Source organism: Lonchura striata, chromosome 3 (genome assembly GCF_050655825.1).
Source record: "Lonchura striata isolate lonStrDom1 chromosome 3, ASM5065582v1, whole genome shotgun sequence".
Taxonomy (NCBI): Eukaryota; Metazoa; Chordata; class Aves; order Passeriformes; family Estrildidae; genus Lonchura; species Lonchura striata.
Window position 1 is genome coordinate 3,146,281 of NC_140705.1, and position 25,123 is coordinate 3,171,403.

The 25,123-nt window shown below is 50.3% G+C and overlaps 2 protein-coding genes across 6 annotated transcripts in view; both read right to left on the bottom strand.

Annotated features, from left to right (window-relative positions):
- Positions 1-7,402: 7,402 nt before the first annotated feature.
- On the bottom strand, positions 7,403-11,852 carry SOX7 (SRY-box transcription factor 7). Its single transcript, XM_021540523.3, has 2 exons — positions 11,572-11,852; positions 7,403-9,682 (listed from the first exon to the last, which is right to left on the bottom strand). The coding sequence occupies exons 1-2, from the start codon at positions 11,795-11,797 to the stop codon at positions 8,784-8,786; spliced, it is 1,125 nt and encodes a 374-aa protein (XP_021396198.3). The 5' UTR covers positions 11,798-11,852; the 3' UTR covers positions 7,403-8,783.
- Positions 11,853-17,797: 5,945 nt separating this feature from the next.
- The window catches only part of PINX1 (PIN2 (TERF1) interacting telomerase inhibitor 1), a 61,835-nt gene continuing 54,509 nt past the window's right edge, over positions 17,798-25,123 (bottom strand). For all 5 annotated transcript variants that reach the window (XM_021540533.4, XM_085574374.1, XM_085574376.1 and 2 more), the window contains one exon: positions 17,798-20,647. In XM_021540533.4, coding sequence (XP_021396208.3) covers positions 20,042-20,647 — 606 coding nt within the window. In that variant the 3' untranslated portion in view covers positions 17,798-20,041. The remainder of the gene's footprint in view (positions 20,648-25,123) is intronic.

Here is a 25,123-nt window from a genome sequence, read left to right on the forward strand (position 1 = left end):
TGGAATGCCATGCTGGTTTGGAGAGGGACAGCCAACCCTAGGAAAGTCCCACCTCCTTCTGCCTCCAAGCCAGGCCCCCATCTAGGAAAAGATTGTCACAGATCCAATATGGAATCTCCAGAGGTCCCTTAGAATCTCAGCATTTCTGTGAGAATCACAAAATCACAGAATATTCTGAGCTGAATGGGACCCACAAGGGTCATCAAGTCCAACTTTTAAGTGAATTTCCCACAGAGGGATCACACCCACTACCATGGCATTGTTGTTCCAACCAGCCGAGATGAAAACTGAAACAGGATGGATTTGACCTCCAAATCAGAGTGGAGACAGCTGGCCGTGCCTGGGAGTTAAATCCCACCTTTAATCACTGATCAGGCTTGCCCAGTGCAGTCACTAGGAAGGGAACTGGCAGGCCTTGCTAAAAATTAAATGTTGAGTAGATGCACCCAAATCTGCCTGAGCTGAGAGTGGTCCAAGGTGGGAGAAAAGTTCATTGTGATCCTGCAACCACAAGATCCACCAGTGCCTTCCAATGCACTGTCACATCCTGGGAACTCCTGCAACTCCAGCTCTCCTGCAGTGCCTGGCCCCTGGAAGGAGCAGGGAGGTTGCACAAACACGCTCCAGCCTGGCCTTTCCTAATCCTGGAGCACACGGTCCTGCAAGTGCAGCACATCTTCCATCTTTCTGGGCATGGGGGAGGGGAGCAGGAATGTTTTCTAAGGTGGTAAAAGCCCAGCAGACAAATCCACACACCAGAAGAACCCATCAAGGAAGAGGAGAAGAGTCAAAGGCTTCCCAATGACCTTCCAGTTGTTGGGGGTGATTTTGGCCCAGATCAAGTGGCAGGGATGCAACCACTGCCCAGGTCAGGTGCAAGGTGAGCAAAGGCCAGGGATCATTCCTAGGACACTGTTTGGGTTTTGTCATCCTCTTTTGGGAGGCTGAGAGGATGGGCCAGTGGGGTTCAGAGCTGATCCCTTCATTTTCCTGCATAGGGGCATCCATGAGGGTCATTGGAGCCTCTGGAACCACCAGGCCATCGAGGCACAGTCAGAGGCTGTCACCTCTCCCAGGCCAGCACTGAAGAGGATGAGAATCACGGAATCCTGGAATCACAAAAGATCCTGATTTGGAAGGACACACAAGGATCATCAAGTCAAAGTCCTGGCCCTGCACAGACACCCCAGGAATCCCACCCTGTGCATCCCTGAGAGCGTTGTCCAAACACTCCTGGGGCTCTGGCAGCCTTGGGAATGTCACCATTCCCTGGGGAGCCTGCTCAGTGCCCAAACACCCTCTGGGGAAGAACCTTTTCCTGATATCCCCCCAGAAAGAACTCGTGGGATGTGGACTCTGCTGAGAGTTCCACCAGACTGTCCTGAGACTTGTGGCAAAGGAGACCAAAGGATGCTGCTTTCTCTAAGCCATATGTCCTATGTCCTCTGTGTGTACATACGCACACACACACACACACACACACACACACACACACACACACAAGTATGTATGAAATCATAAAATCATGGAATACAAGAATGGCTTGTGTTGGAAGAGACCTCAAAACTCCTCTCCTTCCACACTCTGCCACAGGCAGGGACACCTCCCACTAAACCAGGTTTCTTCCTGATATTTAATCTAAATCTACCCTCTCTTAGTTTAAAACAATTGCACTTTATGCTACCATGACTGGCCTTGCTAAGAAAGGGCAGTTTTTCTTTATATAAATATAAATATAAATATAAATATAAATATAAATATAAATATAAATATAAATATAAATATAAATATAAATATAAATATAAATATAAATATAAATATAAATATAAATATAAATATAAATATAAATATATATATATATATATATATATACAAGGATCCCTTATACATATATATATACATATGTATGTATAATTCCTCATGTATATGTTTATATTTATATATTTATATATTTGTATATAGCTATATTAATTATATATTTATATTTATATTTTTATATTTATATATTTCTATTTATTGATGTATGTTTGGTATCTCCAGTAATTGAGAGGGGTAGAGTTGGGAGTACCTATCTTTATTATATATATAAAAAATACATATGTGTGTGTGTGTGTGTGTGTGTGTGTATAAGTGTGTGTATAAGTGTATTTTTTATTATTTTTAAAATTTTTTAAAATCTACATTAATATGAAGAGGAGAGTTGGAAATGTCTGAGTGGTGTCAGTCACAACCATGTGAATCTCTAGACAAGAAGTCTGGCCCTGAGAGGAGAAAATCAAGTAGCTGGTCCCAGGTCAGGGGTGCTGAGGAGCTTCTTTTAAACTCAGGTTTTTGGCAGCCTCCCTGAATTTTGGCCGAGGACCAGATGGGCAGTGTGGAGATTTTTCCCTCAGCAGGGAAGCAAATCCAGCTTTTCCCACTCCAACTTAATGGGAAAAAAGCCCACAGGCCATGCTTTGTTTATCCAAACAAATAAAATGGGGCGGCGGTGGTGGTGGTGGTGGTGGTGGTGGTGTAGGAGGATTTTGGTGCCCCAGCCAGTCGGGGTCGGTGGGACCTGGCATCCCTTGATGCCCGCTCCCGCTCCCTGGGATGCCGGCAGGAGCAGCGGGATCGTGACTCAGCCCCACATGAGCCGGTTTCCTTCCTGCACCGCCAAGCCTGGGCTTCTGATGTTTTGTTTGCCGTGGAGCTCTGGGGGCCAAGTGGGAGCTCCTGGAAATCAAAGGGAAAGAAACAACATCTCGGGCTGGCTGAGGCAGGGTGCGGTGTCCTGGCTGGATGGGACACGGGGGAATTCCAGGGGCTCAGGGAAGAGGAGTGGGAGGCACTGGAGGAGGGCACAGGTCAAGGCTCCAGCACCAGGTTTCTCATCCCAAAATTCTCCCTGAACGCAGCAGTGCTCCCTGGATGCTCTTCAGTCCCTCATGGGCTCCTCAAGCTTGGAGGAGGAAGAACAGGGATTTTCCCCTCTCTCCTTTCTTCTTTGGTTGTCCTCCAGTCCTCTCTTGGACCCACTGGGTGGGGAATGGGAACTTTTGGATTGAGGTGGGAGTGGGAGGCAGCTCAGCTCTTGTTAATCAGCCTGGACAAGAGATTGCCAGATTCTGTCTAATTTCAGATTCCTCCCTATTGATGCCAGAGAAAAAACTCTCCATGAAAAGCTGTTCAATGTCAGGACCCATCCAAACCAGGTGATCACATCCAAACCCTCTCCAAGAACGTCCTCACTGCCCCTGTCCTGGGCCTGGGCAGGACTTGTGGCCTGGGCATGGCTGTGCTGGGACTGTGGGAGTGGTAATGCTTGAGGTCTGGGGGTCCTCCCTGTCCTAATTTCTTGACCAGTCTAAGTCTAGTGCAGGTCTCGCCATGTTCCTTCCATCATCCAGAAGTGGCCCTGGATATGTACCAGCCCTCAGGTAGTGCACAGGTTCTGCTTGAGCCTTGGGGATGTTCCCAAAAGGGTGTAAGGATAGCACAGCTACAAGTTGAAGAGGAGGCTCTGGCCAGCACTGAATTCCACTTATTCATGGCAAAAAATATGGAGAAAAATCCGTGTTTTCCTCATTCCCTCCATATTCACTGCACAGCTTCCCCCTCCTCCCCAGCCATCCAGGCTGCCTGATCCAACTCTGCTGCTGTCCTCCCTCTGCCAGCATCTCTGATTCCCTGGATGACAGAAGTGAGCAGGATAACCCTGCTCTCCAGCCACGGGGGCTGCCTTGGCTCTGGCCCCGAAGGAGCTCACCTGAAGGATGAGGAGAAATCCAAATTGGGCCTGGATGTGCCCCAGATGGGCACCAGGGGTGACACGTGGGGTTGGCCATGGTGACCCTGGATTGATGATGAGCCTGATCCCACAGTGCTGAGCATGCACTATCCATCCTCAGGCTCATCTCTCCTGATCCATCCTCAGGCTCTTCTCTCCTGATCCATCCTATCTTTGCCTTGGCACATTCCCAAGCAGGCAGAAACCCCAGCCTGCCCGCAGCCCTCCTTGCTCCTCATCATCCTCCTCACCCGTTTTCCTATTCCCAGCATTTACCCTGCTGCACGTAGCCCTGGGGGAGCCAGAGGATTGTACACAGAGGGAGAAGTTATTTTTCCTTGACATAAACATCCAAGCCTTTCCTCGGCCCCTTCTCTTGAAACGTGGAGGTAGGACCTGGACTCATAACATCCGGCAGGAGGGGTTGGCCTTATCTGCCAGGAAACACTCAGCTCCGGACACATCCTCCCCTGCTCCCGGCACCCCAAGCAGCTCCCATTGGCAGTGCTGGGCAGGAAACCACTCAGCAGCTTGTCTCATTCCCTCCTCTGGAGAGACGGGAGGGAGGGTCTGATCCTGCCCTCCCCGCCATGGGGTGCAGCAGGGATCTGAGTCAGGGTGGGGTGCGGGCAAAAAAAAGGGATGGAGGGGGAAGGTGAGCAAAAAGGGGCAGAAGGGGATCTAGGATGTGGGGATTTGGGGGATTGGCCGTGTTGAGGGTCTCTCTGGGTTCAATCACCGATTTGAAGGGTGAGCTCAGTCCAATTATCTCACTCCCTTCTCTCCCTCTACTTCCCTCACCTGGTTCTGCTTTGGAAAATCAGGGAAAATTGTTGTCTCCCAGCTGATTTTGTAGCAGGATCCAGATCCCTCAAATGGGGTAGGGACCCACTAAAGGCAGCACAAGCACTTGGTCCTGTTCAAATTCTGGGGAAGAGACAGGTCATGTCCCAGCACTGGTTGGAAAAAGGGTGGGAGGGAAGGAAGAATTATCTCTGTTTTACAGACAGGGAAACTGAGGCATGGAACATCCTCATGGCTGTTTATCACCGGGGCTCACCCCCGTCCAGTGGCACTGGGACAAACAGAGAGAGGACAGAGGAGTCACCACCTGCTCGAGGGATGCAAGGGAAATTGCCCAGGGCATGACACACAGGGCAGGCAGCTCCTGGCCAGCCCAAATTCCAGCTAACCAGGAAGGTGACCTCATCCCTGCTCCCCATGCCCGGCACCACGACCTGCACAGCCACGGGGCCGAGGACTGGCCAAGGCCACGGGACACCGGGGGCAGAGGGCTCACACCCTGCTCACCTCATGGCAAGGAGATACCCCTGTCCTGGCCCAAGCTGACACCCCCAAGCAGGAGCCCAAATGTGGTGTGAGGCTGCTTTATCCCTTCCTGCAGCCCTGATTTGATTTTCCTGCGGTTTCCCAGACTGGGGACAGCAGGCCACAAACCACAAGACTCCTCAGCATGCACAGAGACAGCCATGGGCTCCTCGATTTGGGATGGGGAAGGAGGAGACACATGTCCAGGACTGATGCAGAACAAGTCCTGCTTGGGGTGGAGACCCCCCTCAACATCCATAAACAACAATGGCCAGCAGTCTTTCGTATGGACTCCCACTTTCACAAGCAAAACCACTCCTTCCCACCTCTGCCAGCCACTTATTCTCCATCTGTTCCCTGCAGCAATGCCAGGCATCCCAAAAAATTGCTGTGGGTAGAGCAGATTGACCCATAGCATCTCATTTTCCATCCCCCCAGAGAAGAGGTGGTGCTCCTGAATTTCATCTCGGCTGCAGTGTCCTGGAGGTGGGAGCCGGCTGCTCCCGGCCTGGGCGTGTGCCCGGATCCGGCCGTGGCTCCCAGGGAGCCGCACCTCGCCTTGGCTGCGGCTCCCAACGCCCTCGGGGGGCCCCAGCTCCCGGTTGGGACCTGTAGCTGTTCCTGGCGTGCAGAGAGCACAGGGACAAGCTCCCACCTCTCCTCACGTGGCTCCGGGTTGAGCAAGTGGGGACAGGCTTGGCTGGCGGGGCTCTGCGTTCATCCGGGCACAATGGGCTCCTTGGGGATGGGGTGTGTGGAGGAACCCCTTTTCCTGGGGAAATCAAACTCTGGGAGCTGCTGGCAGCTCTCGGAGAGGGGTTTGTTTCCAGCAGCCCTGCATGGGATGAAAGCAAGGAGGGAAAAGGCTGATTCCATCGTTGCTTAGGGCGTGGGAATAAGAAGGATCAGTGGGAGCAGCCAATGTCCTGGAGAAAGGGTCCTATGGGGTAAGAATGTGACATCCCAGATCAGGCTGGTGGCAATACCCAGAGCTCAATTTCTGGGGGTTGCTGGGACAGCTGAGCCTCCTCCCCAGGGCAGTTTCACTGTTCTCAGCTGCCCCTTGGGCCTGGAACACCACAGGGATTGCAGGGAGAGATGGAGAAGGGAAAAGCAGGACTTCTCCAGCCCCACTCTTGCTCCTGGCGTGGTCCCATGTGAGTCAGTGCTGCTGGGCAGAGAGGCCAAACAGGATCCTGGCACCTCCCTCCCTCCAGCTCTAAAATCCTTTTTGAAGAGTCACTTTCAGGCTGAGCCACCCCAGTCAGGGAGCCACCACAATACCTGAGGTTGGCAGGGCACCCAGAGGCATCCATCTCTTTTCCCCTAAAAGGAAAGGCCAAGGGTGAGTTTGGATGCCTGAGAGATGGAAGAAGGAAGAGGCAGGATGGGAGAGCTGAATCCAGGGGATACAAGTGGGGATAAAGGAGAACAGGACAGGGTTCTGTTGGTCATGTTGGTGCCTCCCCAAATATTCACACAGCCTCCACCTTCTGGGACCATGGGCTTCGTGGATCAGTGATGTCATTTATGGGAGACAAGGGACAGGATTGGGTTGGGTGGGGTTGGGTGACCTCTGAAGATCCCTCCCAGCCACCACGCAGAGCACAAAGGGCACTAAGAAATGTGCTCCTCCACTTTTTGGGGCCAAGCAGGAGGACCCAGCCTGGGAGGACACTGCTTTGGGAAATGTTTACCCTGCCTTGGATCTCCAGAGGTCCCTTCCAGCCCTAACAACTCTGGGATTTTCTGTGCATGGCTTAACCTCAAGGACGGCAGGGGCAAAGCCTGATTTAATGTCTGGCAAGAGCAGGCTGTGATGTTTTCCATGGACAACAACATGGGTTAAGCTTTTCTCTCTGCTGGCCAGGCCTGAAGACCGTCACACAACATCACCTTCACATGCCTCCCCAAATTTGACCCCCACACATTTCTGAGGCCTCATTCCCTCGGTCTGCACCTGAAATGAAGATTCATCTCAAGGTCCCACACTGTGGAGCACCTTGAAAGGTGAATTACCCAAACTGTGAAAGAAAAGAGAACCTTAAATGTGACTAAAATCCACTCTCCAGGCACTGGCACTCACTCCATAAATTGGCAACATCATCTGTGCTCACCAAGACACCAAAGGCAAAGTTCTTGACTTCACTGTAATATGGAAACAGGATTACAAAGATCATATCTGAGAGATGGCAAAAGCAGGATCCAGGCCAGCACAGTGACCTGAGCCCTGAGATACTCCAGGAAAAGTGAGGGTAAGCACTCATCATGCCCCGAGTCTGTTTGTTAGAAAGCAATCCACAATTTGTAAAGATAACCACAGATCTTTGTTTTATTTATAAAAAAATGGAAGTAGAAAAATTTGGCTGAAAATACCAACAACAACGATGACAACAAAAATATAAAAAAATAGCACTTGCACGGGAAATGTTTCTGTTTTGAAAACTGTTGTCAATAGCGACAGCAATTTAAATCATCGAACAATCATCATATAAAAACATATTTATTTAAATTAAATATTTTATGCAAACTCGTATCTACACTCATTCAAAATGCATAGAGTCACACAAAAGAGATGGAATGTATTAGCTTAAAAACCAGTGAACTTTTGGGGGTTTTTTTTAAGTTTTCTTTGCAATTATTATTAATACATTTTGGGGTCTGAAACCAGGAAATCATAACCACGTTACTAACTAATCATTACCAAGTGCCATACAGTAAACACTAAGATTAATCATGTCATATAACTGATTTAAAATAAAGCTTCATCTTTATGGAAAGGAAGAGAACTCGAGCAATACAAAATCCGAGGTGGGGGGCGGGAGGAATAATGGAAGGAATAAATCAATGTACAGCTTTATTACAAGCAATAGAACGCCAGAGTTAGGAGAGGCATTGGGCACTGTGGCTCCAAACACGGAGCCTTCCCCTTCAAAGGATGTTTGACAAAAATAGTGTCTGCTACATCATTACCTCTTGGCCAAAATGTTCATCCCAGGACCTGCTCCCAGGGGTGGATGCCGGCCGGATCCTGCCTTTCTAAGCCGTGATCTTACCCCACTCCAGAGCAGGCTCAGCGCTCTCAGGGCTGGCTACCCCTCTCCTGGCTGGTGTCCCATCCCCTCTGGGGTGTCCCAAAGGAATGAAGCCCCCAGTCCATGCTTTGGGGCAGGGGATGGGGGCTTTAATCCCCATTGCAGTGGTCAGGCAGGTCAGGCTGGTCAGACAGCAACGCCACCACCAGAACCCAAACACAGCTCATGGACCTTCACCAAAATCTTCCCTTCTCCCATCCCTGCCTTCCCCCCTTCCTGGGGGAATTCAGACCTGACGTCCGTGGGGTGCTGCTGCATTCCTGACTCCAAAGCAGAGCTGGGGATGCCTCAAAATGAGGGGCAGCCTTCCTGCGCTCCCAGGAGAATCCCTGCTTTGGAAGAGGGACTTGGCCAAAGGGTTTTGGCATCGGGAAGTGCCCCCTGGCCACGGCTGGAACAGAGCAATCCAGGCTTTGCACGGTGCTGACCCAATAACCCAAATCCTTTACCTAGGGCACCGAGGAGACTCCAGGGCCCTGTGGTTCGGACTCGGTCACCCTGAGGGGCCGTGGGCGATGTCCCCAGGGAGCAACGCCTCGGAACAGTGTCGGGTCCTTCCTCGGCCGGTCCAGGCGGCCCCGGCTGGGCTCCTAAGAGACGCTGTAGTTATTGTAGTAGGTGGCCGTGGCATCGGCCAGGACGGAGATGAGGCTGTTCTCGGAGCTGTGGGAGCTGCCGGACACCGGGACGTGCCCGCTGGCCAAGGCCCCGCCGTGGTGGTCACCGTGGCCGGGGTTGTTGAGATACTGGTCAAACTCATTGCGGTCCATCTCCCCCAGCAGCTCCGCTTGGCTCAGCTGGTCCAAGGTGTCGAAGCCGTGGTGGTCGGGTGGCGGGGAGAGCTGGCCCAGGTGAGCATGGAGGCTGGGAGGGGGCAGGGACGGGAAGGCGGGTGTGTAGTAGCTGGGAGGAGGAGGAGGAGGAAGGGAAGGGCAGCTGGAGGCCGGGGGGATCATGCAGGTGGCCGGCTGTGGCATGGGGCTGAGCGGGTGGTGGCCGCACGGCAGAGAGCCGCCCGCGTACTCCGGGGAGAAGGCGGCACCGGCGAGGTGGGAGCGGTGATGCTCCTCGGGGCAGGGCGAGGAGAAGAAGCTCTGCTCGGGGTCTATGGCATCCAGAGGGGACATCTCCGGCGGGGTGGGCAGCCCGTAGGGGTAGGTGTCCACGCTGGCGCTGCTGCCGCTGCCTGGAGCCTCCCGGTACCCCCGCACAGCCGGCAGCCCCGGGCGGGGGGGGTACTCACCCGGGCCCTCTTTGTCCCCCCCGGCCCGGCTGCAGGTCCGCTTTTCCGGCACAGAGTTCTGGTCCCGGGTCAGGCTGCCCAGCAGAAAGCCGTGATCCACCCGCTTCCCGATGCGCTTGACCTGCTTCTTCCGACGGGGCCGGTACTTGTAGTTGGGATAATCTTGCATGTGCTTCACCCGCAGCCGCTCGGCCTCCTCCACGTAGGGACGCTTCTGCGACAGGCTCAGCGCCTTCCAGGACTTCCCTGAAACGGAGGACACGCTCCCTTAGCACCCGCAGCCTCCCAAGGGTGCCCAATATCCCACTTGACACACACAGAGGACACATCCCAAAAACCCCGCAGGGGGATGTGGCGGCAGCGGGTGGGAGAAGGGGGAGGCTGCTGTGGGGTCTCTGACTCCCTTCATCCCAAGTGGCCACACAAGGTGGCTTTAGGGTTAGAAAATAAATCCAGGCAGATGAACTCTCCCAGCTCCATGGGCTGTGGAGAAGGGACAGCCAAGGCTGTGCCTGGCTGAGCAGAGGTCAGGACGTGCTGTCCTTTCAAGTGTCCCAGCTTGTGCCCTGCCAGGACTTGCACCAGGGCACAAGGAGACCTGGGCACTGTGACAGCTGGTCTGGAGGGTGGAGGGTGTCCCTGCCCATGGATTAGATAGTTTTTAAGGTCTCTTCCAAACCATTCCACGATTCTGTAATCCTATGACCTCGTGCCTCCCTGTTTGAGATAAAGTGCAGAGAAGCAGCATTGTGTGGGGGGCTTTTATCCCACAGTGAGGCTGTCCCAGGCTGCTCCTCAGGGTAAGTGGGAGAAATGAGGATACACATCAAAGCCTTTGATGCCTTCCCATGGCCTGAGACAGCAGAAATAACACTAATAAGCTGAGATGCTGCATGGCAAAGCAGCGAGGAGAAAACCCAAACCACCAAAGAAAACACCACAGAACTGTCCAGGGAAACACAAACTTTGGATAAGAGGTTGGGCAGTAAAGCTGTGTTGCAATTCGGGCAGCTCTTTCTCAGGCTGTATGGGCTGATAATTTTGGTTTGTCCTCTTGGTTTCACATCAAAATGGGGATTGAGAGGAAGGGAGAAATAGTGGATGGGGAGTGGGAAACAAATATGTGCTTGAAATGGGTTGTGATCCCCCAAAAGTAACAGCAGAAATACACCCACACACCCTAGCCATGTAATACTGGCACAAAGTGGCACAGCAAGGACAGGCCAGGGAAATTTGGGGGTCCCTCCTTGCACAGCAGGGCAGCACCCTCAGGGTTTGCAGCAGAGGGGTGGCAGGGTGCCTGTCCCCTGGGATGCAGGACACCATCAGGCTTCGCACCCTGAGGAGTGGCTGACACCTGGAGTGTGGGGCAGTTCTGGAGTGAGCACCCCGTGGGTGACAGGGTGGGTGCGCGGTGTTGCTCCCGGGGTGCAGAACTCCATCAGGTATTGCAGCCCCAGGGTGCTGCACCTGGGCTGCCTTTGCACCCCAAAAACAGCCAGGAAGGTGTAGGTGTGCCTCCCTGCTGTGTGCCAGACCGGGTCCCCACCTGGGCAGGGTTGGCACCCCCGGGGATGGCCATCGGTGCTGGCATTCCCAATCCGGGGCGCTGGATCTGCACCCCGGGATGACCGGGTGGGTGCATGGTGCCCACCCCGGGGCACTGGATCCGAACGGGATTTGCACCCCAGGAATGGCCGGAGAGTGCCTGCATCCCCTCCCCAGTGCACTGAATCCGGACGGGGTTTTTTCACTCCAGGCACCGCAGGTGGGGGTGCCTGGGGACCAAGCCCGAAGCGCTGGATCCGAGCGCGGTGTGCATCCCACGCCCGGGTGGGCGCGTGGGTGACTCCCCCGGGCCACCGGATCCGGGCAGGATTTGCACCCCCGGGAATGCCCTGTTGGACTTATGGGTACCGAATCCGGACAAGGTTTGCACCCGCAGGGATCTCCGGTGGGTGCCCTTGGGCACTGAATCCCGACAGGATTTGCACCTGGATTGCCGGGTGGGTGCCCGGGTGCTCACCTCGGGACACCGGATCCGCGCAGGGTTTGCACCCCCGGGGATGCCCGGGTGGGTCCCCGACCTCCCCCCGCGCGTCGCCCCCCAGCCCCGCGCCCACCGCGCTGCTCACCCAGCATCTTGCTGAGCTCCGCGTTGTGCAGGTCGGGGTTCTGCACCGCCAGCCGCTTCCTCTCGTCCTTCGCCCACACCATGAACGCGTTCATGGGCCGGCGGATGCGGCTCTCGGAGCCCTTCTCGCCCTGCGGCGCTCGGGGGGGTGGCCCTGGGGACAGCCCCTCGCCCGCGTCCCCCTCCAGCCGCTCCGGCCAGGGGAATGTGCTGAGCAGCGCAGCCATGGCCCCCCGGCCCCCCCGCCCCGCCGCGCTGCCCTCGGGGTCCCCGCGCAGTCCCAGCCTCCTGCCCGGCCTCTCCCGTATTTATGAGCTCCTTGGAAAAAGCCTCCTCCAATGACACCGAAGGGACTCGCTGCTCCTCCTTGTTTGCAAACTCCTCAGCCCCGGCCGGGATGGTGCTGGGAGAAAACTTCTCCCCACCCTCTGCCCGGCACCCCCACCCGGGGAAGTAGCACCCCCAACACCCCCCGTTCTCCTTCCCACTCCCCCCTCCCCCTCATTTATTATAATTTTTTCTTATTTTGCCGGCTGAAAGGGAGTGAGGAGAGAGCTGGAGATGTCCCGCCCCCAAACAGCCCCGCTGCCCTCCTGCACTCAGACACCTTCAAACTTTGAAGGCTGGGGGGTAACACAGAGAGAGGAGATAAGGCATTGAAAACTCGGAAAGGGAAATGGCACCGAAAGGAAAATCTCACTGGGGTGCAAAAGGTCCCTCCTCAGGCTTTGACAAGCTGCAGGAACCCTGTTTGCCAAGGGAAATCGAGGCACGGATCCCACAGGCAGGGACAGCTTTTCCCCACTTCTCCTGCTTTAACCGCCAGCCCAGGCTGTGCTTTGTCCACCCCGTGTGGGTTTTCACCCCAGATTTCCAGGTCCCTTTGTATGGGATGGAAACCAGGACACAATGAACCTGTTGGCGGGTGCTTGTCCAACCTGTTCGGACTCCTAAGGGAGCTTTTAGGGGAAAACAAGGCAGGGATGGGGCTGGGCACAGCTCAGAGAGGTTGAAACATCTCCAGTCGGTCCCCGCTGCCCGTCCCTGGCTACTGGGAAACAAAGGATCTTCTCTTTGCTGCTGCTTTTCAAGGAGTGCTGCCCCAACCCCAAAAAGGCTGGATGGGATGGAAGTCCCAAAGCCACAAAAAGGTGTTCACAAGGGTGGGAAAGTCATCCAAGCAGCATTCCTCCCACTAGGACAAAGGATCTCCAGGAAGGTGATGGCACCGAAAATCCCCGGCCGGCTGCCCTTTCCCGGCTCATCCCTGCAGCCCGCCCTGGGGAATGTACTTGGTGGATGGATTCCTGTATGATTTTGACCCGCGCACATGGGGCTGCAGCGGCTCCGCTTTGACTGGCCGTGGTTTTCCTCCCGGTGCTGCCAGAAAAGCAGCGGGACGGGGCGCGGGATGGGCGGCGCTCCCCGGGGCTGGCCGAGGCTGCCCCGCCTGACCCCAAGGCAGGGGGGAAAACCCCGGCGCGGATCCCAGGCCGGGGAGCTCGGGCAGGTTTCCCACGTGCCTGGGTGTTCCTATTGACTCTTGTCAGATTAGGAGTGATGGAGAGAGCTCATGTCAATGTGAGCCGGGCAGGATCCGCCTGGGCTTCCTGCTCTCTGCCTTCCCTCTGCACGGGAGCGCGATGGCTCTGGTTTCTTGTGGATTGCAGTGATTTTGGGCTCAGGAGAGCTGCAATCTGCCAACTTCGCTCGCAGCAGAAGCAGCAACTGCCCTCCTCAAGCTTTTCCCCGGGACCGAGCTAAAACCCTGCGGAAGCAACAACATTTTCCAAAGGAACTGATTAAATCTATTAAGCTATTTACAAGTGGGCTCCATCAGAGCTGCGTTATCTGGGAATACAACAGGAAGGCAACTTCTCTTCAATCCAAAAGGCGCAGGAGATTTCCTGGTCTCGGGACAGATTTATAAACCCTTTCCACACACACACACACACACACACACACACAGAGGAGCTGCCTTTTATCTGGGGTTTGAAGCCGGGCACGTTCCTGGAGACAGCTTGTTCTGTTTGTTCTGTCCCAGCAGCTCCAGATCTCTCCCAAAATCCTGTCTCACACCTTGAAGTGCTGGGATGGGGCATGGAAGGAGGATGCCAAACTCTCCACCCTGCCCTGCACAGGTCTTCCGGGTGCATTTTGCAGACTGCAGCTGCTGCAGAGGTTGGCAGTGAGAATTTGTGAAGAAAACCTGGAAAAACCTTGATTTCTGTTTAGTTCCCTTTAGGAAGGGTGGAAGTGCCCTAAAAAAAAAGGCTGCCTGGGGTTACAAGGTTTTATTTTGAATAGGATGGTACTTTGGGTATGGTGAACATGCTGCATGGCTCACTGTTACTTTTTAACCCTCAGGATGCTCAGGACCTGGATATCATGAATATGAAAACACCTCTGTGGAGGCCCCAGAGGACAGGAATTTTTAGTAGTAGCAGCAGAATTTCTCTTCCTGGGAAAAGGAAAGAGATGGATGAATTCCAGTTGATGCCTTTTACAGGACTGCTTCCACCTTGGCCTGTGTTTCCACATTTTGCAGGATGGATGGATAGGTTTGAGAGAGGATAAAACTCTGAGCAAGGACAGGACCTGCACCCACCTCCTGCCTCTGTTGCTGAAGCCTGGAAGCTCTCAGAGCGCCTCTCTGGGTGTTCCTGATCCTCATTATTCCCTCCACATCCTGGGAATAACATTTGACCTCCCACAGATATCACCGGGGTCAACTCGTGGCTTTTCAGAATCTCCTGAGACACAATCTGGGGCTCCTGTGTGGTTACAGCACAAAGAAATCCAGGAGAATATTCCTCGTTCGGGTTTCCTCCCTTCCCAGGGCCCCCACACAGAATTTTAAGTGCAAACACTGCTACTATTATTAATAACCATTTTTTCCCCCCCTTTCTCCCCCTCTCCTGCAGCACCTGGCATTCTGATGGCATTAGTAAGGAGGGTTTCATTCTGCACCCTGCCTAAAATGCTGGTCAAACCTGTCCTGTCGGAAGCTCCCACGTTACATAAAGGAGGCTGGGGCCATGTGAAAATGCCACCTCTTAATTACTACCGGATCGGGGTAATTAGTCTGGAAAAACCTCGGGATTACCTTTTTTTTTTTTTTTTTTTTTTTGTGTGTGTGTGTGTGTGCTCACCTTCCCCACTCTGCTGTGAGGCTTCACCTGTATCTGGGGCACAGGAAGCAGCAGAGCTCTCCCAGGGCTTTGGGAACAGGGAAATTACGGCGAAAAGCCGCGAGCGAAAATAGATGGAGCAGACAAAGGGGGGAAGAAAGCTTTGTTCTCCCCCATTTTCACGGATGGGGAACAGTGGCAACAACTCCCATGGGCCAGGCAGAAAATGAGTGGCTGAACCCTATATGGAACAACCACCTCTTTAAAAATATCCCTCTTTTTTGGTGGGAGGTGGATCCAACATCTGGAATTTTATTCCTGCAAAGGGAGGGTTTATTTTCACTCCCCTCTGCCCCCCACCTCACACCCCACCAACCTTCAGGGACATTAAAACATGTGAGAAAGTGCAAATCCTAAATTAGCTCAATATTCACATGTTCCTTAATTATTGATGAAACTCTTGGCTCCCAAGGGAAGTTTTTGCAGAGAGAGCTGGGGGTTCCCAGCAGAAGATTCCCTCAGTGCTGTAGTTCCCAACTCTGCCCACCACCCATCCTCCTTGATGCAACCAGGTTTTCCCCAGGGATTGGTGCCTGGACCATTTATTTTGTAGGTAAAAAACCCCAGAGATTTCCCATTATAAAAAAAAAAAAAAAAAAAAATAGCAGAAAAGCTCCCCCCACTGCACCTTGAAATGCTAAATTTTTCAGCATGGTGCTGAATATTTCTGCTCTTACTACTTTTAAAATGCAGTTTAAAGGTTACAAAAATATATATTTTACTGCCTTTAGGTTAAAAGGAAGTAGGAAGAGTTTCCCCTCTTACACCTTTAAGTTTATGAAGATGGGCTAAGATAAGAAAAAAATGTATTTGTGTGATTCAGAAGCAGATTTTGACTTGCTGAGAAATGAAGCTTCAATTTGTTTTACGATATTCCCACTTCTGCCACCACAAATTATGTATTTGTACAGCATTTCCCAGTCCCACATCACTAAAATTTTGCTGATCCAGGACAAAATTGGTTTATCCCTGGATGGAACAGGTATGGAAACAAAAGGCTTGGTTATTGTCCCAAGTTCTCTGAGCTCGGATCCTTCCTGGGGGCTCCTGCCCAGGAACGAGGGGGAATTAGGCAAAGGATGGCTTTGAATGCCTGCAATCCTCACCTCAGATCCAACAGGATACGCTATTCCCAGATCTTTTTTCCAGCCAGGTGTGATGTTGGGTAGTGTTTCCAACAGATTTTGTGTGGTTCCCCTCTCTTCTTGGAGCTTCCTTCCTTTCCTTGGTGTTGGCAGGTTCGGAGGTTTTGTGACATAACTTGTGCCTTTGGAAGGTGGATGCTGCAACAGCTTCAGTCTCGTGTGTTTAAACAGGAGAAAATTGGTGAATTATACTGAATTGTCCTTGCTGCGAGCTGAGGAGCTGGGGGCAGAGAGCACCAGGGCAGCTGAAAGGAGAACTGCAGCCATGGACACGATGCTGAGCTGTCCCCAAACACTTCACAGAGCCACAGAACGGTTTAGGATGGAAAATCCCTCAGAGATCATAGAATCCAACCATTCCCCAGCACTGCCAAGGCCACCTCTGACCCACATCCCCAAGTGCCACGTGGCTTTGAAACCCCTGCAGGGATGGGGGCTCCTCCACTGCCCTGGGCAATCCCTTCCAATATTTGACCACCCTTTCCATGAAGAAATTCTTCTGATGTCCAACCTGAACCTCTCCAGGCACAGTTTGAGGCTGTTCCCTCTCATCCCGTCCCTGTTCCCTGGAGCAGAGCCTGACCCCCCGGCTGTCCCCTCCTGTCAGGAGTTGTGCAGAGCCACAAGGTCCCCCCTGAGCCTCCTTTTCTCCAGGCTGAGCCCCTTTCCAGCTCCCTCAGCCCCTCCTGGTGCTCCAGCCCCTTCCCAGCTCTGTTCCCTTCCCTGGACATGCTCCAGCTCCTTCAACTCACAAAGTCACAAAGCAGCTGCATCCCAATGGACTCAAATTCATTCAACCACAAGCAGAGGTGGTTCTGAAATCTTTAATGGTGTCTTGCACTTATGCTTTAAAAAACCCTGGTTGTTACCAAGGGGTACGTGGGGACATGGGTCAATGGTGGCCTTGGCAGTGCTGAGGGAATGGTTGGACTCAATGGTCTTAGAAGGCTTTTCCAACCTTAATGATTCCGTGATTCTACAATTCTACCTCTGCTTTACACTGGCTGGAACATCTTGGGAGGAAATTCAAGGAATTCTGCCTTTACCACATGTCAGGGCTGTCACTTGAGGTGCTCTGGTGCCATCTCCCATCCCTGGCTCCAAGGAAAGCTCCACAGTCAGACAAAACTCACACGGATTTAGGTCCAACAATGGCACCAGGACTATTTTTCCATGGTCTCTACTTCCCAGGGTAGTTTGGTGGCTGCAGGTGTTTACAAGCACAATTCAACCTCTGTTATTGCTGCTCTAACATTGCACTTGCCAATCACGTTCTTGGCCGTGGATCCCGCAGCGAATTCTGAGCCTCAAAGCCAACAACAGCCCTATCCCTGAAAGAATGGAACAGCTCAGGAGAAACCAGTGTTGGAATGTTCCCAAAGCAAAAAGGAAAATTTCCTTCAGTCACTGCTGACCTGGGGTTACCAAAACTGAAAACATTTTAATATCTGTGCTGCACGTGCCTCGTTCCCCGTTGGGGAGCGACAGCAGAGTGGGGACTCTCATTTTCCTTGGTGCCCAGGTAATTTCACTGGGAGCCATCTCATTCTGTGAGTACAATGGATGAATTTATAACAAAAGGCCTCGGAGTTTGAAAGTCTGATTTTCGCGGAAATGAAACCAAGTCATTCCTTTGTGCTCACATTCTGCTAATTCCACCATCTGGGCACTGACGTAATTCTTTTTCTTGTGCTTTCTAAAAAAGGCCTTCTTGCCAAACCCAGAGTTGGGTTAAAACAGAACTCAAAACCCACTAGAAGCAAACAAACAAAAAATATATATGTAATTTATTACTCTGAGACATGTTTCTCTTGTTCCAATCATCCATTTCACTGGACAGTATCTGGTAAGAAGAGCTTTTCACTGAGTAATGTTGACCACAAACACAGAGCAGAGCAGTTAAATCAATTGTTTCTGTCAAATACAAGCAATTTATGATTTATGATTATTTATTTATTATGAGTTTCCCCTCCTACAACCACATGCGGAGCTTGGGGCACATTAAAATTCCACATTTCCCAGGATAAAGTGCTGTGTATTTATTGCAGAAATAGAGAATCTTCCATTGGTAGCTGATACTTAGATCTGAGCCAGATTTAAGTCTTGGGTATCCTGAATTTAACAGGAGCAACAGTACAAATTTAAAGGTTTATTCCTGGTTTTATTCTTCCTGTAACTGACACTGGAATGTGGCCAAGCACCCACAAGAATCGGCACACAGAAACATGAAAATTCACAGAGGGAACAAACAAACAAGCCCAGCATTATTTGGAGAAAGAAACCTTATTCCTTGAGTAGCACCTTTTTAAACTGAAATCCCAGAGAGGCTGTAAAGTTTAGTTGGCTTAAGAGTTAAAAAATAATTGGAAACAATGAGGCATTTGGAATCTAATAACAAAAATTCCAACTTGTGGTGAGCTAGAAATCAGGAGGGATGCTTCAGTTTAACATAAAACATTATTTTGCTGTCTTCTTTCACTGAGAAGATGATTTTTTCACCTCAAGCATAGAGTTTCTTCCCAGTTTGACAATAACTGATGGTATGTGGTGGTATTTCACTTAAGGAAGCCAGGGACAAGCAGATTATGGTGAATAATAATTGTACAGCCTGAAAAGGAGCTGCAACAAGGGTTAACACCCTGGCACGTGAAATCCAGGGAAAGGCATCTTGTTCTCCTATACAAGAAGTGAAACTTCATTTTGCTGCAGTGAATGAGCATATCCTGAAGGCACAGGAAAAAAAAAGGTGCTTTGGAAACCAAAAGATCTTAAAAAGAGGAGTTGAGCTGCAACCAAACCATCCATGTGGTCTGGGTGCTGCAGATGGAGCTTCCTCCACTGCACAATAAAGGCAGCTTAAGGAAATTTTTTTCCCTGTTAACATCTGCATCTTGACAATGTTCCTCAGACCATGTTAAGCAACTCCACTGAGCTGAGACAATATAAAAATGTACCCATTTTCTTCAGCAGAGCAGCCAATGGGATGTTTTAGATTTACACTGATGAAACCCAGCCAGGCCTGGATGAAATGAGCAGCTCATGGATTTGGATTCTGCATTCTGCCAGGATAACTGGCTGGTGTCCAGGGTTGTGCTGTCAGTTTGGTGTGGCCAAAGAAGCATCAGAGCAGGACACCAGGAAGGGGAATCCTTCTTCCCATTCCACCACTTCCAAGCTCACCTGTCTCTTCTGACAGCTCTGAGTAACATTAAAATGCCAAAATTCATGCTGAATGTTTCAGATCTCCCACAAAACTGCTTGTGGCACTGCCCAGTTCCAGCATTCCTTATTTCCAGGCTTACAATGAGAAACAAGCTCTAATTTGGTTATAAATCCACACGGCAAGTTTTCAATGTGTGAATGGCAACAGCAATCTGACTGTGCTTTTAAAATCTACTGGTGTCCCAGTTTCAGGAAAAAACCTTGCTCTATCCAAGGCAGATATTTCTGGTTTCCAGAGGTACCAGTGAAGAGATCCTGAGTATGGCATGGAAATCAAAGATTTAGGTATGGTTAATAAATGATAAGGTAAATACACATTTCCTTTAGCTTTGGTGCAAAGTTACAACTGTTTGACAATGGCTTGGAGGCACAGGGAGGTCTTTTTATTTCACCCTTAAGAGCTGACACTTAGGAGCAAACTTTTAATCAGAGTAAGCTTTCTGGGAAGAAATAACATTCATTTTATATGTAAAAAGAGATTAATGTAAAAATTAGACACCACTTTGCAAAAATCAGTGAGAAAACACAGCTTTGCAAACCCCCTCCTGCTTCCAGAAGCAGAGCAGGCTCTCACAAGTAAAAACAATTTTAATAAAAAGGCAGTACTAGGGTGATTTTAATTTTTTTTTCCCCTAGATTGAGAAAAACACAGTCAGGTGAAGCAGCAGAAAGTATCCTCTGCCTTTCACAGTCCTGATGTGTTGATCCTCCCTTTTGAACGTGGCACTGAAGCTCCTGTTGGCCCATCACCACGTTTTCCCTCGGGAGAGCTGGGTTTAGATCCAGTCTGAGTTTAGATCCAGGCTGTGTTTAGATCCAGCCTGTCCCAGCTGGAGCAGTGTCCAAGCCTGGATTGGTGCTGCACTTACACAGAGCCTCCTGTAACACAGACTCACCCCTGAGCCTGAAAGGGTTACATGTTCTTGCAGTGCTTCTTTTTCTTTCTGGGTGCTCCTTCCCCACACTCCCTTGTCTCCTCTTTTTGCTTTTTGTGCTTCTTCTTGTGGCGTTTCTTCTGCCTTTCCTCCTGCTCCTCTGTGCTGAGTTCCTCCCCCTCAGACATTCCCACAGAAATTTCTCCATGGCCTGTATTTTCATCACAACTGATGTTTTCTCCTTCATTCTCCTCTTTATGTTTCCTCTTTTTTTTCCTTTTGCGACATTCACTTAGTGGATCATCCAGTACTTTTCCATTCAAGCTCCCTGTCTTAGGCTTTTTCCCTAATTTTTCACAGTCCTCTGTCCTCTCTGCTTCATCGTCTCTCTTCTGTTTCTTCTTTTTCTTTTTGACTTTGGTTTCCAGCTCTTCTGAAAGCTCCACAGCTTCATCAGCTGTTGGGCTGGAATGATCCAGATTTGGTTCTGTTTCCTGCTGGGAACCTTTCAGCTTTGCCAGGCGCTTGGCAAAATACTCCTGAACAGTGAGAGCACTCTTCACTGTGTTGGAAGCATCTCCAGGGCTGGAGAGCCATTTGTTCCCCTCCTTCTCTTCCTGGGAGTCAGGATCAGCAATATCCTCCTGCAAGGGAACAAAGAGGAGCAGGAGTGAGTCAGGAGTCATGGCTTTAAACATAATGCTGGCTTTTTGTTTGCTAATAAGGAAAATACTGAAAAGCAACGTGGTGCTTTGAAAATTAACTGTGAAAGGACGGATTTGGGTGGAAGTGAGGCAGCCCTTAATGTGAAAGATGCTGTAGGTTTAGGGAAAAGAGGTGGAAGGAGGGAAGGCAGCAAGGCAACACAAACCAAGACAATTTTCAGTTGCTTTGAGTCCCTTAGTTTACCTATTCCTACATAACTCATGTCTACTGCCATACTTGGTGCCTTACACTGACTTTGCAAAGCACATGTCTCTGCAAGACATAAACCAGCATGAAAAACGATCCACTACAATTCATTAGCCTGTGGCACAAAGGAAATCTCATGCCTGGAATAGCTCTTCAGCAAAGAACTTGTAATCCAGGGAACAATCCAGCATTGAGGCATCTCTTCCATCTTATCTGATCTTTGGAAATGTTTGTTTCGGAGCTGCTCTGCTGTCAGGGTGTCCCAGATGTTGTTATTTAAACAGGCTCCATTTGATCACACGTTATCAGATGGCACAAACAACACCACAGGTTACATCTTACAAGGTTTCTGCAGACATGAAATAAAGAGCTGCTCATCTCCAGCTGCAGGTGAAGAGTCTCCTTACTAAAACGGAAATATCAAACTAAGAAATATCAGACTACAAGCAAAGTACAGCTCTGGAGCTGGATGTTATGGATGGCACGAAGACAATTGACTGAGAAAGCAAGAAATGCCACAAGATGGAAATGTATAATTTGTTAAATTATCTGACATTTACAAAAGAAACAAACCAGAAAGGCAGCTGAAATTAAGTCTTGTTCACATACATACCAAAGCACTCAAAACAAAGCCTTTGTGGTATTGCCTTTTGCTTAGCAAAAGTCACAAATGACTCTTGGAAATGTCCGAGATTTTCACAGAAATCATGGAATCATTCAGGTTAGAAAAGAGCTCCATGTCATCGAGTCCAATCTGTGACTGGCACCTTGTCACCAGCCCAGAGCACTGAGTGCCACGTCCAGTCACCCCCTGGACACCTCCAGGGGTGGGGATTCCAAACCTCCCTGGGCAGCCCCTCCAATGTCTGACCACCCTTCCAGGGAAGAAATTCCTCCTGATGTCCAACCTGAACCTCTCCTGGCACAGTTTGAGGCTGTTCCCTCCCATCCTGTCCCTGTTCCCTGGGAGCAGAGCCCGACCCTCCCCTGGCTGTCCCCTCCTGTCAGGAGTTGTGCAGGGCTACAAGGTCCCCCCTGAGCCTCCTTTTCTCCAGGCTGAGCCCCCTTCCAGCTCCCTCAGCTCATTAATTGTTTTTTTATAGCCTTGCCCACACCACAGGGAACAGGTACCCCCTCTGGATGGGAAAAGCTGGGAAGGATGGTGTAGAATCCCTACAACCCTTTCCTGAAGGAAAGAGGATCAACAGGGATTACAGTCAGAGAAAATTCCTTGATTTTCCATTCATAAATGCACAGGTGGGTAAGAGCATCCCTCTTACCCTCTGCCCACACATCCTGAATCCTGCCTGCCCAAACCAGGGCAGTCAGATTTCACAGCCACTTTCACTGCCATAACCTGATACTCAGGGAAGGCCAGCAGAGAGCTGGGAGATAAAAGCCCACTTATCTCAACACTCTATAGTTATTGTGTGATGCTGCAGATAAGGGACCTGGCTCTCTTGAGGGCATCGTTAAACTTGCTGGCTGAAGCAGGGTCTGTTAGGGTTTGTGAGTAAGGTTTTCCAGGTCTGGCTCCTTATGCATCCATAACCTTTACTCCCATGAGCAGGAATGCAAAAATTGGTGTCATTAGTGATGCATTACGAGTGGTGATTTCCTCATCCATCTATTTCAAGAGAGCTATTCCAGTGGAACGAAAGTAAGGCTGCACTTGAGATTCCAGTGATGTTTGTGTGGGCACTTATCAAAATTAGGGACTTTTCTTGTAGTGATATGTTGTAGTGTTCCTGAAGAGTTATGAAGTAACTGAAACTATTTGACTTCTGGCAAAGAAGCCTGAAAAGGGATGTGGAACACAGGAAAAAACAGGATGTATCCACACACGTCTCCTCACAGGTTACATTTGAAAGGGGGACCTGCAGCAGAAGTTTACAAGAGAGAATTCCCAAGAGAAATGGGTTGAGCTATATTTATACTAAACCTGTTTTTAATAAGACCTAACCCAACAAGCAGAGAATCCCATGTCATCACAGGATCATTTAGGTTGGAAAACAGCTCCAACACCATCAAGTCCATCCTGTGACCATCCTTGTCACCCAGCACAAAGCACTGAGTGCCATGTACAGGCTTTCCTTGGACACTCCAGGGATGGGGACTTCAAACCTCCCTGGGCAGCCCCTTCAAATGTTTAATGACTCTTTCCATGAAGAAATTCCTCCTGATGTCCAACCTGAATCTCCCCTGGTGCAACTTGAGGCTCTTTCCTCTCCTCCTGTCCCTGTTCCCTGGGAGCAGAGCCCAAATCCCCTGGCTGTCCCCTCCTGTCAGGAGTTGTGCAGAGCCACAAGGTCCCCCCTAAACCTCCTTTTCTCCAGGCTGAGCCCCTTTCCAGCTCCCTCAGCCCCTCCTGGTGCTCCAGCCCCTTCCCCAGCTCCATTCCCTTCCCTGGACATGCTCCAGCCCCTCCAGATCTCTTTTGTTGGGAGAGTCCCAGAAGTGTCCCCAGGACTGGAGGTGCCCCAGCAGTGCCAGCACAGAGGGACAATCGCTTCCCTGGCCCTGCTGAAGCCCAGGCAAACAGGGTCATTTTCCTTCCCCCCACAGCAGGATTTTGACACCCTGGATTGCAAAAGGACAAACAGACTCCCAGGTTTTCAGCCAGAACTGTTTCCCTCCCCACCCCAATGTGTAAAACACACTTGGGCTCAGAGCACCCGTTACCCCCTGGCCAACCAGGAAAGGATTTTCTCATTGCCTTGGTGACTTCAAGTCCTGACAACTTAATTACTGTAATTGAAGGCAAATATTACTTGAACTCTACACATTTCTTTCTTTTCATGAAGTACATTAGGCATAAAAACAAATGTTCCTTTGGTTAAGCAGAGGAGTTCCAAAGGTATGTACGAGTTCAGAAAATAAGAACCTTGCTCAGAAACCCCTTTATTGGTAAGAATTTTAATAACCATGGGCCACTGAACACAGAACTAACAGGGCATGAAGACAAGCAAAGAGGTGCCAACCCTAGAAAACCTCTGAGTTTAGGAAAAGCTTATACAAAACCATAAATAACCTGGAAGGGCTGTTAAATGCCAAGGTATTCCTGCTTCTGTGGTTTACCTGTCCCAGCAGCCATGGGAACACTGCTGAACTCTAATCAAGGGTTTTCTCCAACCCCTCACAGTTTATGCAATTCCTCCCCTGCTTGACAGAGAAAAATATCGAAGAAAAATAAGGCAGATATCCCTAAAAGGGGACTGTGCTGCTGAAGCTTCTGAAAGACAAAATTTTCACCAGATGAAAGACAGAAAGAAATATTCTTGTTCCAGAGAACTGATGATCAGGTAAAAGGGAAAAGAGCAATTGAGTGGAACTGAAAAGAGCAATTGAGGGAAAACTGAAGACTGGGCTTTGGAAAAGATGTTTACCCATGCCATGAATTCCAAAATTACCCACAATGTTATGCTGAGGAGATGAAGTTACAAGGAATTGGGAATATGGAATTGGTAGGATGGTCCCAAGCAAAACAAAAGGACTGCTTGAAACATGGTGTTAGATGTGGAATGAGTAAGAGGAAACAATAGGAAAATTCAAGGAGAGGTTGGGAAGTGCACAGGAAGAGATGAAGGTCAATTACAGGCAGAAGTCCCCTGTAAATATCATCTGTTTATGTAATTAGTGAAATGTATGGAAAATAATCTAAAGGACATAAAGCACTCCATGTACCACCGTGTTTTTCTCTGCTTTTCTTTGGCTGCTGATTAAATCATTAAGGCAGTACACTAAACTTAGAGGGAAATCCTGGTTCCCTTGAATCCTTCAGGATCTGGATTGCATCTCCAGGGCATCCCACTCTCAGAGCACCTTTCAGGTACTCAGTGAAAGGAAAAAACCGGAGATTATGATCAATTATCAAAGGAATTCACATCAGTGAAAACAAGAAGAGAAGAAGCCTAAAGGGAGAAGGATTTAGACACATTGTGAAATCAATCTGGTCTAGTGGAAGGTGTCCCTGCCCATGGCAGAGGTGGGAGTGGGATGAGCTTTAAGGTCTGTTCCAACCCAAACCATTCTAAGATTATTATAAGTAATAGTCAAAAATAAGAACTGCACCTGCATGTTACCCTAGGAGGAAAAGTGAGATAGAACCCATGTGCAAAGCAAAGGGTGCTGGCAACATACAGGAGCAAGAGAAACAGCGTGGATTAATTCAGAGAAGTTTCCCTCCCCTTCAGAATGCAAGTATTTCC